Raw genomic sequence first — 19,310 nt, forward strand, 5'->3', positions numbered from 1 at the left:
ATACTTTTCTAGTGATTAGTACAAATAATAAACAAACAGGATGTTCTGATTTCCAAGAAATTAAAAATTCATCACTTTAATTTCAATATGATTAATATGTATCAGTTGCATTGTCGTTCCTTATCTTAGCTGTAGAACGGGTACTGAATATTTCCATAGAATTATATTATCAAATTATAACATATAGTTAATGGTCTTGATAATAATAATTTATTCTATGTAGGATTTGTACTCCTGAGAAGTTTAAAAAATAATTAACATGAAACTTAAAGGCTAAGTATTTCTGACACCGTTAAAAACTTAAGAGGCTTCTGAAAAATGCTCAACAACATCCTTTCTTGTCTTCTAGGCAAATATACAATGAATTAAGACTAGAAGTATGAACAAAAATGTATTTACTTTGGTAAAGGGTACTTTGAAGTAATGTTCTATAGATTTATCATCATATTACTATAAACACATATATTAGTCTAATTTAATTGGCTAAAGAAATGGCACATTCAAATGTATTTATGTTTTTTGTATGTATTTAACAATACTCTTAATAGTTAGAATTTATTCTTTGTAGGTTTTGTATTATTTTATTAAATAAATTCACTTTCAGTGAGAAGAAAGAACCACTGGACTAAAGAGAAGAGGGAAATAATAATTAACATTAAACAGCAAGGTCTAAATATTGCTGATATCGTTGCTATGCTTCCGAAAAATGGTGTACAATGCTTATTAACAAATGTCAAACAACACACTCAATGAAAAATGCAATAAGAAAAAGTTCTAACAAAAAATAACTCCTTTCATTGACAGATAAATTGGAAAAATCAGTAAACGACTTCCATTCTTGTCTTTTAGGCAAATAAAAAATTAATTAATTAAGTCATACAATATCAGTGTGTCCAGTAGAACAATCAGATGTTGACTGAATGAACAAAACAAGGATATATTTCAGTAAAGAAACCATTGTATCAAAAAAGAATATTCGAACTAGACTAAAAGTTTACACAAAAATGTATTGATTATCTTCCAAAAGGGCACTTTGAAGTGATGAATCCATGTTTAATAGAACAAGATCAGGAGGTAAAAAATACATTCATCGTCCTCCCAATAAAAGTTTGGACCCCAAATACACTACAAAAACTTTGATACACGGTGGAGGAAAAGTTTTGGCTTGGGGTCCTTTCCTTGGCATGGTATAGAACTATTACAAAAAATTATTAGTACAATGGACCGTTTTGCATACAGAGACTCAATGAGAGGTGTAATGGAACTATTTGCCAACGATAATCTACCAATTTACCATAGATATACATGATAATAATACAAAGCATGCATCCAAAGTTGTTCAAAGTTAAAATATAAAAATGTTGGGATTCTCGATTGTCCAGTTTAAAGTCCGGATCTAAATTTCATAGCTTTCTACTCATCATATCCCAAGTATGGTCTATGGGTAAAATGTCGAGGAATCTGGCTAGTCATGGCATAAGATTCACATGGGTCTCTTAAAAATGTTTAGACTAATCCTGGCAACGTGGGGGCAGAGTATTATATTGCTTCACTACTTCCTGAAGATGGAAGATACTTCCATGAGCAATGGCCACTGGATGCCATTCTACATTCCAATGTTATCAGCACCACTGTATGATGTTCAGAGGTCAGAGGTAACAAAAAATGGGGCCAAAGATCTATAACTTCTTTGTTTTGCCAAAATAAAATTAAATAAACACCCCCTTCTGAGTAGGAAAAATGTTTGACCCGTCTGAATTTAGAGAGGAGACTTGCTATCTCTATTATACATGATGTCTCTTTCAGGATTCAGATGGATCAAACTCTTTTCGTACTGTATAAATATGAATGGACACTACTGTAAATGTAAAATTCTGTGAAAACTAGTGATAAATCTAATTGTTAAATAAATATTTACATTCTATAATATCAATTTTTAAAAAATTAATCGTAAAATATGTATTATTTCCTTATTTGTTGCATTTAATTTGAAAGCTGATACTCATGAATAAAAATTGCCCCAACGTAGGACGTGTTGGTGCCGTCCGTGTGGGATTTGGACAAGCCCGACAACGCCGCATCGCAACAATTATTCACCCGTTCCATGAAAAATAGGAAACGCGAAGCCAGCGGCAACAGAAATCGTTTTGTTATGTGCATCGACGCCGTCCCGTGGGCCTTTGTTCGCGTCGTTCGGTCGACGGGCAACGTGCACGTACCCACGATCCCCGCCGGCCTTTGCGAAACGTCCGACGAATACGTTACTAAAATTATCCCGCACTCATATGACTGTGTGGTGCACGTGATTTTGTGTTCATGCTATTGTTTCTTGACAGCCGCGACGACACTTTGCCTGTTTTCTTCGCAAGAGGGAATGATGATCCAGTCGGCATGTTATGGGCCTAATAAACAAATTGTTTCGCGACAATAATTCTAACAATAAACACCCAGACGTCAGGTGTGTATTTGTTTTGCTTTCCAGTGAGAACCCGTAATTAACCCACATCCAATTTTTCCAATCAAAGAAACCACCACACGGCTGTAGTCTAACACAAAAGCTAGATTTGTACACAATTAAAAGGCACCGCTTATCGGACATTCCGAATTATCCGACCAAGCATTATATTTCGATTGTTGAATGGATGCGGGTTTACGTGAAAAAAAATCAGTGGCGTGGTGTCACGCGCTTCCCCGTAATTATGCAATGGTATTATTTTTAATCCATTTGCTTGTTTATTGCTCACTAAACTTAATGATTTATTTTGTGATCAACTGTGACAATTTATTAATAGATTGCACCTACTATAATTGCATTCAATACTATTGCATTTTGCACTGTTTAAATTTAGTTTGGGCGTAAATGATATTCAAATGTATAATTAACACCTAAACATTATTTTGGCGCCCAACTTATTAGTAATTGTTCTTTAAACTGAATGATGTATTTTATCAACTGTGACAATTTATTAATTGATTGCGTCTACTATAATTGCACTCAATACTTTTGCATTTAACACCTTAGTTTGGTCTTAAATGGTACAATTAATACCTGAACATTATTTTGGCGCCCAACATTTAGTAATTGTTCTTTAAACTGAATGATTTATTTCACCAACTGTGACAATTTATTAATTGATTACGTCTACTATAATTGCACTCAATACTTTTGCATTTAACACCTTCGTTTGGTCTTAAATGGTACAATTAATATCTGAACATTATTTTGGCGCCCAACTTTTAGTAATTGTTCTTTAAACTGAATGATTTATTTCATCAACTGCGACAATTTATTAATTGATTACGTCTACTATATTGCACTCAATACTTTTGCATTTAACACCTTCGTTTGGTCTTAAATGGTACAATTAATATCTGAACATTATTTTGGCGCCCAACTTTTAGTAATTGTTCTTTAAACTGAATGATTTATTTCATCAACTGCGACAATTTATTAATTGATTACGTCTACTATAATTGCACTCAATACTTTTGCATTTAACACCTTCGTTTGGTCTTAAATGGTACAATTAATATCTGAACATTATTTTGGCGCCCAACTTTTAGTAATTTAAAGATGTGGGACTTCCCCCATAAAATTTGTATTTTTCAAGCATGAAAAAATGTACAATGGTGGAAAATAGTATGGAATATTTATTTACTTGTTACAAATGATACTTCTCTAATCTGTTGCAAATCTGAACAAATCTAATTTACTGAAACATAGGTCCACTAATCACAATGATTATTACATTCACAGGTTTTGACTGGAAATCAGTATAGAATATTTTATTAATATTCATAAAAAAGTAACAATAACTCAAATATTTCAATATTTTGAGGGCAACCTTTGGCCTCTGTTACTGTATCTTTTAGGGCCAAAATCTACCAGTCTCTGCAACGTCTCAACAGGCATTTGTTGCTACCTGATGTATGGTTTGAAGAAGTTCTTGTTTGCTTTTGATGTTTTTTGTTCCTCCCAAAGATGCTTAATAAGGTTTAGATCGGGGGATTGAGACGGCCATTCAAGCACAGTCAAGTTTTTCATTAGAAAAATAAAAATTACAAATTTTATGAAAGGTTAAAATGTATAAATCCTTCCAAGAACCCCCAAATATTAATTTATAACAAGAAAATAAAAAAATTTATATAAAAATAGCTGTTTCCTTTCAAAATCATCGACTAAAATTAAATAAAACAAAGTTTATGAGCTACACTTATCATGTTTAGCTATGAAAATAATACAAATTATCAGCGACAGTTGTTTTTTAAAAGATATTAAAATAAATCAAGTAGGCTCTTTTACAGTTTGACATTTAATCCAATAATGACACTTAGTTAAAACTTTCATGTAACAGTCAAATTTTATATTTGTAAATGATAAATATACGGTGAGTCTAGACTAAATATTTAGTTATGTAAAAAATAGAACTTGTTTTGATATTTTCGTTGAATAAAACAGATCCAGTAGTAAACATTTTTATTAATTTCGATTGTTAACACTTCTGACAGTGTTACAAGGTTAATGTGAAGTGCCAAGAGCCAAGTTTTAATTCATAAATTATTGTTTTTATCATTAATTAAACATACACAACATTGATATATTTAATCTTAAACAACAATTAATAAAGCATATTTGTTTGGGGATTTTACTTAACTGTACCTTTTAAGTTTTCTTTTTTTGTCTATAAAAGAATTAATCAAGGAAAAATATTTTGGTTGATGGTTTTTGTTGTATTTCACACTGAAATAACTCAATAAATCGTTTTAATTATCTTAATTTAAAATAGTGAGTCATTAAATATGATTTAGTTCCCTCATTAAATTAGTTGTTGAATATTTTAGCATATTAAAATACAGTTAGGGGGCAAAGAAATAGCACACATAGGAAATGCACCCCTTCAATTAAATGCAGTAAAAATATTTTATATAATATTTAAGATATATATTGTATTTTTCTCCTATTATTCATTTTGTACCCACAAAAATAGCTCTTAAATCATCATTTGGATACCCTTTATTAGGTTATAACCACCTCTAAATGTGGGGCAAACATTTAACCATAAAATGCATAAAAATTCATGTAATTGGAAAATTATCGTTGTCAAATGGTTCCATTACATCTCTCATGAGAATTTTTTGTAATAATCCTATACAGAATGGAGCACTAAATCAAAACTTTTCCTCCACCATGTTTCAAAATTGTTGTAGTGTATCAGAAATCCAAATTTTTTTTCGGAGGTGAATATATGTATTTTTATTTTTATTTTTTTATGAAATATCTTATAAAATGAATTTAAATATTTTGCTGGCCAGCACTATATGTACCACAAACTTTGTACTGTGTCCAAAACATTTAAACAAAGAATGTGACTTTTAAACCATTAATATACTGTGTTATATCATTTATATTATATTAATATACTAACATTTAATTTACAATTTCAGTATTGACTTTTCGGAGGATAACATCCGAGTCCTCCTGTTTAGAGAGTGCGAATTCAACGGACGCAAAGTCCTGTTCGACACCGTCAAAAGACCCAGCAAAAATGAGGAACAGAAAACCCAACCAACGACTCAAAAACCGGACACCCAACCTTTGCCACACAGCCAACTGGCCGAAATGGTATTCGGATCGGTAGCGATGGGCTTCAGCAGCTGTTGCTTCAAAATCCACCTGCTGCAGCCAAAAAATTTAATGTTAACCCAAGTATGTTTAGTGGAATTTAGTTTGGTGCTTGTCTCAAGGTTGTGTTGTAGATATTTCCTAGCCCACGCCATCGCGAGAAAGTTAGGGAGTCGTTTTCGAGCACCTCCAGCCAATGTTTGGAGCAGAGCACTGTTTTTGAGGACTCAGCTACGAGCAGTACAAATTCCAGCGCCAGCGACCAGCTTTCCACTTACAGCTCAGCATCAGATCAAATACTCGGTGGGTGCCTAACTGAAAGTTAACGTCAATATTAATTCCATCAATTCTAGGTGATTCGTTAAGTTCATTATCCTCCGGAAACGTGTACAAGAAGTGGTTGCGCAGCAACAACTGCCTAAACTTCGGCTCCGGATCGTTCGGGTCGGTCAAGGAGGGCGCCTCCACTTCCAGCCACCACCGCTCCAGCAAATTGGGCTTTGTGCTTATCATCGATATCCCAGAGAAAAACCAAACGTAAGCGCCTAACTAGTTGCCCAACAGCCCAACATCTCATTTTCCTTAGATCCTTCATGGAGTTCCACATGGAGCACATAAGCCTGTTCGAGTCACTCATGCACCGTGCCAGGCGGCTCATAGAAATCGCCTACACTAAGCCGCACACCTTCGAGTCCTCAATGGAGGAGGTGGCACGTCTGACGAAGCGAGGCGTCCGTAGTCTAGTCACCAGCCCCAATCTTGCCCCCAGTCTGATTCGGAAGAGGGCTCTTCAAAGCAACTGTGATACATATAGCGATGCATTTAAACGTGTACTTAGGCTTACGTTAAATAGAGATAGGTTATTCACGAGGCTGACGGGAGAGAGTGTTGGTGAGCGGACGTTGCACTTTGGCAATTTTCTGAACGAGTTTTGCACCCTCATGGAAGTCGCGGACAACAAAAATACCAGTTTGTAAGTAAATTTTATGTAGGAATTGAATTGGGTACTCATTAATTGTGTGACAGTTTCATGAGCAGTTTAATAACGGCAGTTTTGACGCACCATTTGGGTTGGGTACGCTCCTCGTTGGGTGCACCCACTGAGGACGACGTGGTTTACAACGCCCTTTGGTGCCAGTTGCTCAATTTGTACGGTGCCATTGGACATCCGTCGAAAATGTCTCAGACTATAGTGACGGGCAACTGCGAGGACACGATGGCGAAAGTGCTTCGTTGCGTCGCCTTCTTCATCAAATGCTGTGATATCAACAAGAATGAACACAACCGGTGCAACGTGGAAGAGGAAAAGGAAATTGCCAAGGAAGTCTATGAGATATATTATAAGAAGAAAGATGTACACAAGAGTCTGGATAATATTAATAACAATTACATCGTGAATGAAATGAAACGTAAATCAGATGTGACATTCCAAAAACGGGAAGAAAAGAGTAGTTTATTAGAGTTACCGAATACTAAACGTCTAACGAGAACTAAGTCTTTCGCCAATAATCTTAATGTATTTCAACAGTCGGTTGAAGGCAACAATAACAAATGTTGCGTTACATTAACAGAGTGTGATTTCGATAGGTTTAATAATAACGACGACATTGCAATTAAAAATAACGAAATAGTGTCAAAAAGCAATAACGACAATGTGGTGTTCGTTTTGGGGGAGAATGAAACTTTAGTGGGTATTAATAGGTTTCCTAATGAAGAATTACATTCCAATAATGTACTAAATAGTGGGGCAAACGTTTTGGATCACACGACTAGTTTGGAAAACATTATGGTTACCTCTGAAGAATATTTTACAAAGCCCAAAGCTATGGAGAAGGCTAGATCTGAGATAAATTTGTGTCCACCATCTAGAACGAAAAAAACGTCTGGTCTAAATGTGAACAAAATTGAAACTACTGCTGGAAAGGAAGACAACCAAGGAAACAAGATGAGGATTATAAAAATGCCAATGCCAAAGTAATGTATTAGTTGGTAAATGATTCTCAAATAATAATAATAATAATTATTCTTCCAGGTCGACGAAAATAACAAAAGAAACTCGCTCTAGTCCAAATATTTTATCAGTATTTAAGGGCATAACTGATCACTACATCCCTGATATGGTTCTTCAGGGAACAGTTAAACCTAAGGTGGACTGGATATACAAGTTAAAAAATGATTTGGCCCTAACCAGTCAACAGACTCAGTTTGGCAAGTTTGTGGAGGAAGTTGTTGCAATATTAGCCAACATTAACACATGGTAAAGTAACAATTAACACTTGATATACTTAATTAAAGTATTTTAATACTTTTTAAAGGGAAGTCCACCTTATGTCCAGCCACACTTATGTAATAGACCCAAACGCAACAGGCATCAGGGTGTACATGTCTCATCTTGTGTCTAACATGTTAGAATCCTTGTATGTGATGTGGAAACAAAAAGTTCCAGTCAAATATGTAATAAATTAATTCGTCAAGTATTTAAAGAAGTATTAATTGATTTGTTTTAGTGTCAACGACACATGGAGAATAAAATGCGTGAAATTTGCATACATTCAAAGACATTGGCCCAGTTGTTGCTCAAAACTCCCATTTGCAATATGGAAACATTAAACTCGACGCTTCACATAGACGTTAATGATGTGCCTTTATTGATGGCCATTGCTTCTGTGCACACACCGGAAGTCACGCAAAAATACGGACTTAGTTTTCAATAATTGCCCCTTATTTATATTTTATTATGTGCTTTATATGATTTTTTAATTATAACAGTATGATTTTGTTACATATAAATTATTAAACTTAAAAATACTAAATAAATTATTGAATTTATCCTTTCAGATTATTAATTATATAATTTATTAACAAAATTATAAATATATTGTCATGTATAATTCATTTAAGTAGCACAGAAATCAAATAAATTACCACAATACTTTTTTTAAACTTACAATTAATTAAATAGCACTCGTATTAATAAAATTAAAACGGATGATTTCTGCAACTACGACGTTTTTATCACAGTTGCTTTTTTACAATCCTATCAAAAATATTTACAGCAACCAACAAGTAAACAACAATATGTATTTACGACATAAAATTAGAAAAAAAACGAAGATGAATCAGACCACACATTTTCACACCAATTGGATATGTTTTATTTCTGTTTTTGTGGCTTTTTTCCATAATACGCGTCCAAAAACAAACTTATGAACACGATTGCGGCACCTGACCATTGTCTTATACTTAAGCTATTACCAAACAATAGAACTGAAGCTAAAACTGTAAAGAATTTTCGGGTTGTAGTAACTATTGATACAGGCAGTGGTCCAAAATCAGACACCTGAAACAACAAAAGGTTTATGTTTATTTTTCTTAGTAAATTTTAAGTTATAAATTCTGTTTATCTGAAAATGTAGATATAAATATTAATATAAAAAATAAAAAAAGTACCATAGAATATAGGAAGAGGTTTCCTATAGATGAGGTGAGACCCAGAAATACCAGGTTGTAAATAACAGATGGATGTCTTCCAGCAAACTCAATAAACTGGAATATATCTCCAGTCAGAGTTACTGCTGCAGCCAGATACATAACTGACCAGGCATTTGACGTCTTCATCATTTGTAAGCCTGATGGCTTTGCTTCTGCCCTCATTCGTTCCTAATAAAATTGAAAATATGTATAAATTATTCACAATAACTGTCATTAAGATTATTTACCTGTACAGCACCAGTAAGACCATCCATGGTCAAGGAAAGGCACAACAGGAGCTCCCCAATCCCCAAAGTTTCTTGGCTGGCAGAACCTGCCTTCTCTTTTAACATAAACAACACAATACCCACAACAATCATAAGAACAAAAAAGTACTTTTGTAATGTGTATGACTTCCTTCCTATCAGCACCCCCAAAATCATCACCGGAATAGGCTTAGCTGATTTACCCACAACCTGCGTCGGATACGGCACCCACTGCAGTGCCATATTGGAACACACCATAGCCAACAAGTACGTCAAAGACACGCTCGCGTAGTACAATCTGGGAGTCTTGTCCTCAGGGTGGTTTTTCGTTCGGAGCACAATTGTAGCTATAATATAGTTGATGATGCATTGCACGAAAACAAGGGTTAATGTACACGTGTACTTTTCGATTTTTGTTACCGATTTTCCGTCTTCCACCGTCTCATATTCGTATTTGCCTCTGGTTACTTTTTCCTGCAATATGCCGAAGTAGAAGTACGAAACGAATATGCCCGCAGCGTATGTAAGGAACAATTTAGTTTGCATTTTGACGCCGGTTCTTATAAAGCCATAAGAGATTCAAACGCTGTTGCTAAATTGAAAATAACGCAAGCACTTAAATGTATATTTTAAATTTGACAAAAGGGATAACCTACAAACTCTCTGCTGACGTTTCTTGACGTTGCTTATTTTGATTGGTTGTCGTCCTTAACACACACAATGCGTTCCGATAATAATGATAAAATATAAATTATAAAATCATTAAAATTTTCGATTTATTTTACTCATATATAACATAAATTTTGCCAAAATTTACTTCTACTAATTAATATTAATTAATTTTTAATAGGAAACTATGTCGAAACAATTCTAAAAAATTATTGGTATTAGCATAGTACACGCAAGGAAATATAGTGTTTTTAAAAATACTTATGTTGTTTCTTTAATTATTGTTAATATTATTTAAGTTTTATATTTTTAAATTGACACTTCAACTTATATATTCAAATTTGGCGCCTGCGGAAACCACTAAACATTTAAGTTGGTATTCTGTGCAACAACATCTCTGCCATCTTTCAACGTTTCCGGCGGCAGCCTTTTCCGCATATGAAAGAAACATGACTGGATTTAGCGATAAGGTTCGTACGTTTATTTGCTTATTTATTGTAAATAATTAAGTTTGTTCTATTGGAAATTGTTCCATTAAGCCTAATCTACCGTGTGGTAATCCAGTTTCCGTGTTTTTTGTCGATTTTGGCTTTTTTTAAAGAAACTTAACCTTAGCATATTCCACACGTGTTGACAGTTTGATTTTAATGGTTGTGTTATTTTCGTTTGCAGGCTATCCTAATTGACGGCAGAGGCCATTTACTTGGTCGTCTCGCGGCTATTGTTGCAAAAACCCTTTTGCAAGGAAACAAAGTCACAGTCGTAAGATGTGAACAATTAAACATTTCTGGAAACTTTTACAGGTAAGCTCGTGGATATTTTCGACTATAAGTTACAAGTGCTGAGAAATACTATCGATCAGTGAGTGTGTTTTAGAACGTTTTACTGATTAGTGCTTAATTTTAGGAACAAACTGAAGTACTTGTCTTTCCTCCGCAAACGTTGCAATGTTAACCCAGCTCGTGGACCATTCCACTTCAGGGCTCCCTCAAGGATCTTCTGGAAAACCGTCAGAGGTATGCACTCATTTTTCTAGTAAATTTCAGTTCAAACAAACAGTGCTTCAAATGATTATCAACTTATCTTACCTACATTATTTGAAACATAATGAAACCTAAACAAAGTATGAAACAATCTTCTTTACAACTTTTCTTAAGGGTTTTAATATGGAGTGTTTTGTAATTGTGGTGTTTGTGTGCAGGAATGTTGCCCCACAAAACTGAAAGAGGAAAGCAAGCTCTCCGTAACCTGAAGGCTTATGAAGGTATCCCACCACCATATGACCGTAGGAAGCGCGTTGTTGTGCCAGGAGCACTCAGAGTGATCTGTCTGAAACCAGGCCGCAAAGTAAGTGATAACAACAATAACATAGTTAATTTTCCCAGTTATTTTAAATGATTATTACCTTATTTACCTACATTATTTGATAATAATGATATAAAACCTTTAATGATGTTTATTTACTTAACTTAGTGTTAAGTTTGTTATGGAACAATGTTTGATTTTGTATGTTTACTTCTAGTTCTGTCATGTTGGACGTCTGTCGCACGAGGTAGGATGGAAATACCAGAGTGTTGTCCGCACTTTGGAGAGCAAACGTAAGGTTAAGGCTGTCCTGTCCATCCGCAAACGTGACAAGCTCAAGAAGATCACCAAGAGCGCGGGTGAAAAGGTGGCTAAACAAGTGGCTCCATTCACCGCTATCATTAACTCTTACGGTTATAATTAAGAACGTTTTAATATAAAGATATATTTGGACGTAAGGGTGTTTTTATTTATAATGTTTTGACCTAGTTTTACCCATAAACAAAGAACGGAGTTTAATAAACCAGTCTACTTCACGAAAATAAAATTGAAATACCAATTTTATATTATCTAAATATGTGAATGTTAAATAATCTTATCACAGCAATTCCAGAAGACCAAAAAAAATCAAAAAGTTGATCAAATTGTTATTTTATTATTGTTATTACATATTAATAAATGTAAAAAAACTGAGAGAAAAACAAATAAAGTTTTAAATATGTAAAATTGTAAAATACCCAAGATTGTATTCGTCTTTATGATAAATGAAGGGAAATAGAAAATAAATATATTCTATTCCCGCTTGTTTCTGCATTTCGTGCGTCATCAGATAGGACATAATTCAAAATTGTATCTCTGCAGTAGAAGTGCAATTTTGAAAATCCTATGACAAGCCTTACAATTTCCAAATACAATTTTGGGTTAGTAATTTATAGGTGAGCTTGTCGCTGCATTTACGGCGAAAACTATTCAATTCAAAAATACTAATCACTGAGTAAATGCAGCCCTACACTAAGTTACAATTTACTAAAATCTAAATACTCTATTATCTGCAAATAAATTAAAATTATTAATTATTATGAATTCCTGCAATTAATAAAATAATTAAAAAATGAATAAAAAGGAAATTTGTTGGCCAATAATTTGGCGAACAAGAAGGAAATTTGTTGGCCAATAATTTGACGAACAAAAAAGGAATTTGTTGGTCAATAATATGACGAACAGAAGGGAATTTGTTGGTCAATAATATGACGAACAAAAAGGGACTTTGTTGGTCAATAATATGACGAACAAAAAGGAAATTTGTTGGTCAATAATATGACGAACAAAATGGGAAATTGTTGGTCAATAATATGACGAACAAAAAGGGAATTTGTTGGTCAATAATATGACGAACAAAATGGGAAATTGTTGGTCAATAATATGACGAACAAAAAAGGAATTTGTTGGTCAATAATATGACGAACAAAAGGGGAATTTGTAGGCCAGGGATTTTGTTCAATAAATGTGATGAAAATAAAACAAACTAAATTTTCTTTAATTTATTTAAGCTGAAAGAGAGGGCCTTATTAGTATTATTTAAAAAACATATAAATGAATCCAATATTCCTTAAAATCATACCAAACAAATATTTAACACAACTGTATCATTAATTTATTTGAGCTGAAACGAATGATTAGATTGGACAAAGAAAATAAAAATAAATCATTCCTGAAAACATAAAAGACATTTTTCTTTCATTTTTTAAAAACATATTTATAAATAAATGAAAAGATGATGATGCAAGATTTGGAATTAATATCAATATGTTCAAAAACTTACTTTGCGTTGCCAGTTGCCAGGTTAACTAGTCTCGTTCTGGACCTACCTGAAATTAATAAAAAACTTTCAATTAATATCATTGTTTCATTGATAACTAAAATTATGATTTATTACCTTTAATGCCCTTTCCCTGTTGCCTTATCGTCTTTCCAATAGTTAATTGAGTCATCATGGTCCAGATGTGAGCAGGTCTTGACGATCAACGAAGAAATTTACAAAAAATCTTTGCTCAATGTTTTAACCAGAGAAAGAACTATTTAAACACCCAAATATTGATGATACCATGCATTTATTCTTATTAACTCTACTTAATCCAAGTAGAGTTGATTTATTCTTATGATTTTATCATTTATAGCATTTATTCTTATTAACTAATCCATGCAAAGTTTTATGCAAGCATTCATTCTTAACTCATGTATACTCTACTTAATCCAAGTAGAGTTGATTTATTCTTATGATCTTATCATTTAAAACATGCATTTATTCTTAACTCAGGTATACTCTACTTAATCCAAGTAGAGTTGATTTTATCATTTGAAGCATGCATTCATTCTTATAAACTAATCCATGCAATGTTTTATGCATACATTCATTCTTAACTCATGTATACTCTACTTAATCCAAGTAGAGTTGATTTTATCATTTGAAGCATGCATTCATTCTTATAAACTAATCCATGCAATGTTTTATGCATACATACTCCACTTAATCCAAGTAGAGTATGATTCTGAAATATTGTCACTTATACATGCATTGATTCTTATAAACTATTCATGCAAAGTTTTATTCATGCATACTCCACTTAATCCAAGTAGAGTTGATTCTGAAATATTGTCACATATACATGCATTGATTCTTATAAACTATTCATGCAAAGTTTTATTCATGCATACTCCACTTAATCCAAGTAGAGTTGATTCTGAAATATTGTCACTTAAAGCATGCATTAATTCTTATAAACTATTCATGCAAAGTTTTATTCATGCATACTCCACTTAATCCAAGTAGAGTTGATTCTGAAATATTGTCACATAAAGCATGCATTTATTCTTATAAACTATTCATGCAAAGTTTTATTCATGCATACTCCACTTAATCCAAGTAGAGTTGATTCTGAAATATTGTCACTTAAAGCATGCATTAATTCTTATAAACTATTCATGCAAAGTTTTATTCATGCATACTCCACTTAATCCAAGTAGAGTTGATTCTGAAATATTGTCACATATACATGCATTGATTCTTATAAACTATTCATGCAAAGTTTTATTCATGCATACTCCACTTAATCCAAGTAGAGTTGATTCTGAAATATTGTCACTTAAAGCATGCATTGATTCTTATAAACTATTCATGCAAAGTTTTATTCATGCATTTATTTTTAATTGATAGAAACTCCACTTAATCCAAGTAGAGGTGATTCTGAAATATTGTCATTTAAAGCATGCATTGATTCTTATAAACTATTCATGCAAAATTTTATCCGTGCATTTATTTTTAAATGATTGAAGCTCCACTTAATCCAAGTAGAGTTAATTCTGAAATATTGTCATTTAAAGCATGCATTGATTCTTATAAACTATTCATGCAAAGTTTGATCCATGCAGTGTTGATTCTGAAATATTGTCATTTAAAGCATGCATTGATTCTTATAAACTATTCGTGCAAAGTTTCATCCATGCATTTATTTTTAATTGATAGAAACTCCACTTAATCCAAGTAGAGTTGATCTATTCTGAAATATTGTCATTCAAAGCATGCATTTAATCTTATAAACTATTCATGCAAAGTTTTATCCATGCATTTATTTCTAATCAATTGATACTCCACTTAATCCAAGTAGAGTTGATTCTGAAATATTGTCATTTAAACCATGCATTGATTCTTATAAACTATTCATGCAAAGTTTCATCCATGCATTTATTTCTAACTGATAGAAACTCCACTTAATCCAAGTAGAGTTGATTTATTCTGAAATATTGTCATTCAAAGCATGCAATTATTCTTATAAACTATTCATGCAAAGTTTCATCCATGCATTTATTTTTAATTGATAGAAACTCCACTTAATCCAAGTGGAGTTGATTTTGAAATATTGTCATTTAAAGCATGCATTGATTCTTATAAACTATTCGTGCAAAGTTTCATCCATGCATTTATTTTTAATTGATAGAAACTCCACTTAATCCAAGTAGAGTTGATTTATTCTGAAATATTGTCATTCAAAGCATGCATTTAATCTTATAAACTATTCATGCGAAGTTTTATCCATGCATTTATTTCTAATCGATTGATACTCCACTTAATCCAAGTAGAGTTGATTTATTCTAATATATTTTCATTCAAAGCATGCATTAATTCTTATAAACTATTCATGCAAAGTTTTATCCATTCATTTATTTTCAAATGATTGAAACTCCACTTAATCCAAGTAGAATTGATTCTGAAATATTGTCATTCAAAGCATGCATTTAATCTTATAAACTATTCATGCAAAGTTTTATCCATGCATTTATTTCTAATCGATTGATACTCCACTTAATCCAAGTAGAGTTGATTCTGAAATATTGTCATTTAAACCATGCATTGATTCTTATAAACTATTAATGCAAAGTTTCATCCATGCATTTATTTCTAACTGATAGAAACTCCACTTAATCCAAGTAGAGTTGATTTATTCTGAAATATTGTCATTCAAAGCATGCATTCATTCTTATAAACTATTCATGCAAAGTATCATCCATGCATTTATTTTTAATTGATGGAAACTCCACTTAATCCAAGTAGAATTGATTTATTCTGAAATATTGTCATTCAAAGCATGCATTTAATCTTATAAACTATTCATGCAAAGTTTTATCCATGCATTTATTTCTAATCAATTGATACTCCACTTAATCCAAGTAGAGTTGATTCTGAAATATTGTCATTTAAACCATGCATTGATTCTTATAAACTATTCATGCAAAGTTTTATCCATGCATTTATTTCTAATTGATAGAAACTCCACTTAATCCAAGTAGAGTTGATTCTGAAATATTGTCATTTAAAGCATGCATTGATTCTTATAAACTATTCGTGCAAAGTTTCATACATGCATTTAATTTTAATTGATAGAAACTCCACTTAATTCAAGTAGAGGTGATTCTGAAATATTGTCATTTAAAGCATGCATTGATTCTTATAAACTATTCATGCAAAGTTTTATCCATGCATTTATTTCTAATCAATTGATACTCCACTTAATCCAAGTAGAGTTGATTCTGAAATATTGTCATTCAAAGCATGCATTTATTCTTATAAACTATTCGTGCAAAGTTTCATCCATGCATTTATTTTTAATTGATAGAAACTCCACTTAATCCAAGTAGAGTTGATTTATTCTGAAATATTGTCATTTAAAGCATGCATTGATTCTTATAAACTATTCATGCAAAGTTTTATCCATGCATTTATTTCTAATTGATAGAAAGTCCACTTAATCCAAGTAGAGTTGATTTATTCTGAAATATTGTCATTCAAAGCGTGCATTTATTCTTATAAACTATTCATGCAAAGTTTTATCCATGCATTTATTTTCAAATGATTGAAACTCCACTTAATCCAAGTAGAGTTGATTCTGAAATATTGTCATTTAAAGCATGCATTGATTCTTATAAACTATTCGTGCAAAGTTTCATACATGCATTTAATTTTAATTGATAGCAACTCCACTTAATCCAAGTAGAGGTGATTCTGAAATACTGTCATTTAAAGCATGCATTGATTCTTATAAACTATTCATGCAAAGTTTCATCCATGCATTTATTTTTAATTGATAGAAACTCCACTTAATCCAAGTAGAGATGATTTATTCTGAAATATTGTCATTCAAAGTATTCATTTATTCTTATAAACTATTCATGCAAAGTTTCATCCATGCATTTATTTTTAATTGATAGAAACTCCACTTAATCCATGTAGAGTTGTTTTATTCTGAAATATTGTCATTCAAAGCATGCATTTATTCTTATAAACTATTCATGCAAAGTTTTATCCATGCATTTATTTCTAATTGATAGAAACTCCACTTAATCCGAGTAGAGTTGATTTATTCTGAAATATTTTCATTCAAAGCATGCATTGATTCTTATAAACTATTCATGCAAAGTTTTATCCATGCATTTATTTTTAAATGATTGAAACTCCACTTAATCCAAGTAGAGTTGAATCTGAAATATTGTCATTTAAAGCATGCATTGATCCTTATAAACCAATCATGCAAAGTTTTATCCATGCATTTATTTCTAATCAATTGATACTCCACTTAATCCAAGTAGAGTTGATTCTGAAATATTGTCATTTAAACCATGCATTGATTCTTATAAACTATTCATGCAAAGTTTTATCCATGCATTTATTTCTAATTGATAGAAACTCCACTTAATCCAAGTGGAGTTGATTCTGAAATATTGTCATTTAAAGCATGCATTGATTCTTATAAACTATTCGTGCAAAGTTTCATACATGCATTTAATTTTAATTGATAGAAACTCCACTTAATCCAAGTAGAGGTGATTCAGAAATACTGTCATTTAAAGCATGCATTGATTCTTATAAACTATTCATGCAAAGTTTTATTCATGCATTTATTTTTAAATGATTGAAACTCCACTTAATCCAAGTAGAGTTGATTCTGAAATATTGTCATTTAAAGCATGCATTGATCCTTATAAACTATTCATGCAAAGTTTTATCCATGCATTTATTTCTAATCAATTGATACTCCACTTAATCCAAGTAGAGTTGATTTATTCTGAAATATTGTCATTCAAAGCATGCATTGATTCTTATAAACTATTCATGCAAAGTTTCATCCATGCATTTATTTTTAATTTATAGAAACTCCACTTAATCCAAGTAGAGTTGATTTATTCTGAAATATTGTCATTCAAAGCATGCATTGATTCTTATAAACTATTCATGCAAAGTTTCATCCATGCATTTATTTTTAATTGATAGGAACTCCACTTAATCCAAGTAGAGTTGATTTATTCTGAAATATTGTCATTTAAAGCATGCATTGATTCTTATAAACTATTCATGCAAAGTTTTATCCATGCATTTATTTTTAAATGATTGAAGGTCCACTTAATTCAAGTAGAGTTAATTCTGAAATATTGTCATATAAAGCATGCATTGATTCTTATAAACTATTCATGCAAAGTTTTATCCATGCATTTATTTCTAATCAATAGATACTCCACTTAATCCAAGTAGAGTTGATTCTGAAATATTGTCATTCAAAGCATGCATTTATTCTTATAAACTATTCATGCAAAGTTTCATCCATGCATTTATTTTTATTTGATAGAAACTCCACTTAATCCAAGTAGAGTTGATTTATTCTGAAATATTGTCATTCAAAGCATGCATTTATTCTTATAAACTATTCATGCAAAGTTTCATCCATGCATTTATTTTTAATTGATAGGAACTCCACTTAATCCAAGTAGAGGTGATTCAGAAATACTGTCATTTAAAACATGCATTGATTCTTATAAACTATTCATGCAAAGTTTTATCCATGCATTTATTTTTAAATGATTGAAACTCCACTTAATCCAAGTAGAGTTGATTCTGAAATATTGTCATTTAAAGCATGCATTGATCCTTACAAACTATTCATGCAAAGTTTTATCCATGCATTTATTTCTAATCAATTGATACTCCACTTAATCCAAGTAGAGTTGATTCTGAAATATTGTCATTCAAAGCATGCATTGATTCTTATAAACTATTCATGCAAAGTTTCATCCGTGCATTTATTTTTAATTTATAACAACTCCACTTAATCCAAGTAGAGTTGATTTATTCTGAAATATTGTCATTCAAAGCATGCATTGATTCTTATAAACTATTCATGCAAAGTTTTATCCATGCATTTATTTTTAAACGATTGAAGCTCCACTTAATTCAAGTAGAGTTAATTCTGAAATATTGTCATTCAAAGCATGCATTTATTCTTATAAACTATCCATGCAAAGTTTTATCCATGCAATTATTTTTAATTGATTGATCCTCTACCTAATCCTTATGTAACCGACTTTATAAATTATTATTTTTTATATAAATTTATATTTCTAGGCAGGAATTGGTATAAAATAATTTCAAA

General features: G+C 31.7%; 3 protein-coding genes across 3 annotated transcripts; 2 read left to right on the forward strand and 1 right to left on the reverse strand.

Annotated features, from left to right (window-relative positions):
* Positions 1–2,132: 2,132 nt before the first annotated feature.
* On the forward strand, positions 2,133–8,452 carry LOC109607571 (folliculin-interacting protein 2). Its single transcript, XM_020024045.2, has 9 exons — positions 2,133–2,458; positions 5,446–5,707; positions 5,758–5,926; positions 5,977–6,160; positions 6,210–6,596; positions 6,650–7,597; positions 7,656–7,880; positions 7,939–8,077; positions 8,131–8,452. The coding sequence occupies exons 1-9, from the start codon at positions 2,397–2,399 to the stop codon at positions 8,335–8,337; spliced, it is 2,583 nt and encodes an 860-aa protein (XP_019879604.2). The 5' UTR covers positions 2,133–2,396; the 3' UTR covers positions 8,338–8,452.
* A 134-nt stretch (positions 8,453–8,586) lies between these two features.
* Positions 8,587–10,021, reverse strand: LOC109600106 (solute carrier family 35 member B1 homolog). The gene is made up of 3 exons (XM_020016183.2): positions 9,343–10,021; positions 9,074–9,283; positions 8,587–8,963 (listed from the first exon to the last, which is right to left on the reverse strand). Exons 1-3 carry the CDS (start codon positions 9,904–9,906, stop codon positions 8,778–8,780), a joined length of 960 nt encoding a protein of 319 aa, XP_019871742.1. The 5' UTR covers positions 9,907–10,021; the 3' UTR covers positions 8,587–8,777.
* Positions 10,022–10,387: 366 nt separating this feature from the next.
* On the forward strand, positions 10,388–11,787 carry LOC109600105 (60S ribosomal protein L13a). Its single transcript, XM_020016182.2, has 5 exons — positions 10,388–10,499; positions 10,702–10,832; positions 10,936–11,045; positions 11,231–11,376; positions 11,552–11,787. Exons 1-5 carry the CDS (start codon positions 10,479–10,481, stop codon positions 11,756–11,758), a joined length of 615 nt encoding a protein of 204 aa, XP_019871741.1. The 5' UTR covers positions 10,388–10,478; the 3' UTR covers positions 11,759–11,787.
* Positions 11,788–19,310: the final 7,523 nt, after the last annotated feature.

The sequence above is a fragment of the Aethina tumida genome, chromosome 4 (assembly GCF_024364675.1).
Source record: "Aethina tumida isolate Nest 87 chromosome 4, icAetTumi1.1, whole genome shotgun sequence".
NCBI lineage: Eukaryota > Metazoa > Arthropoda > Insecta > Coleoptera > Nitidulidae > Aethina > Aethina tumida.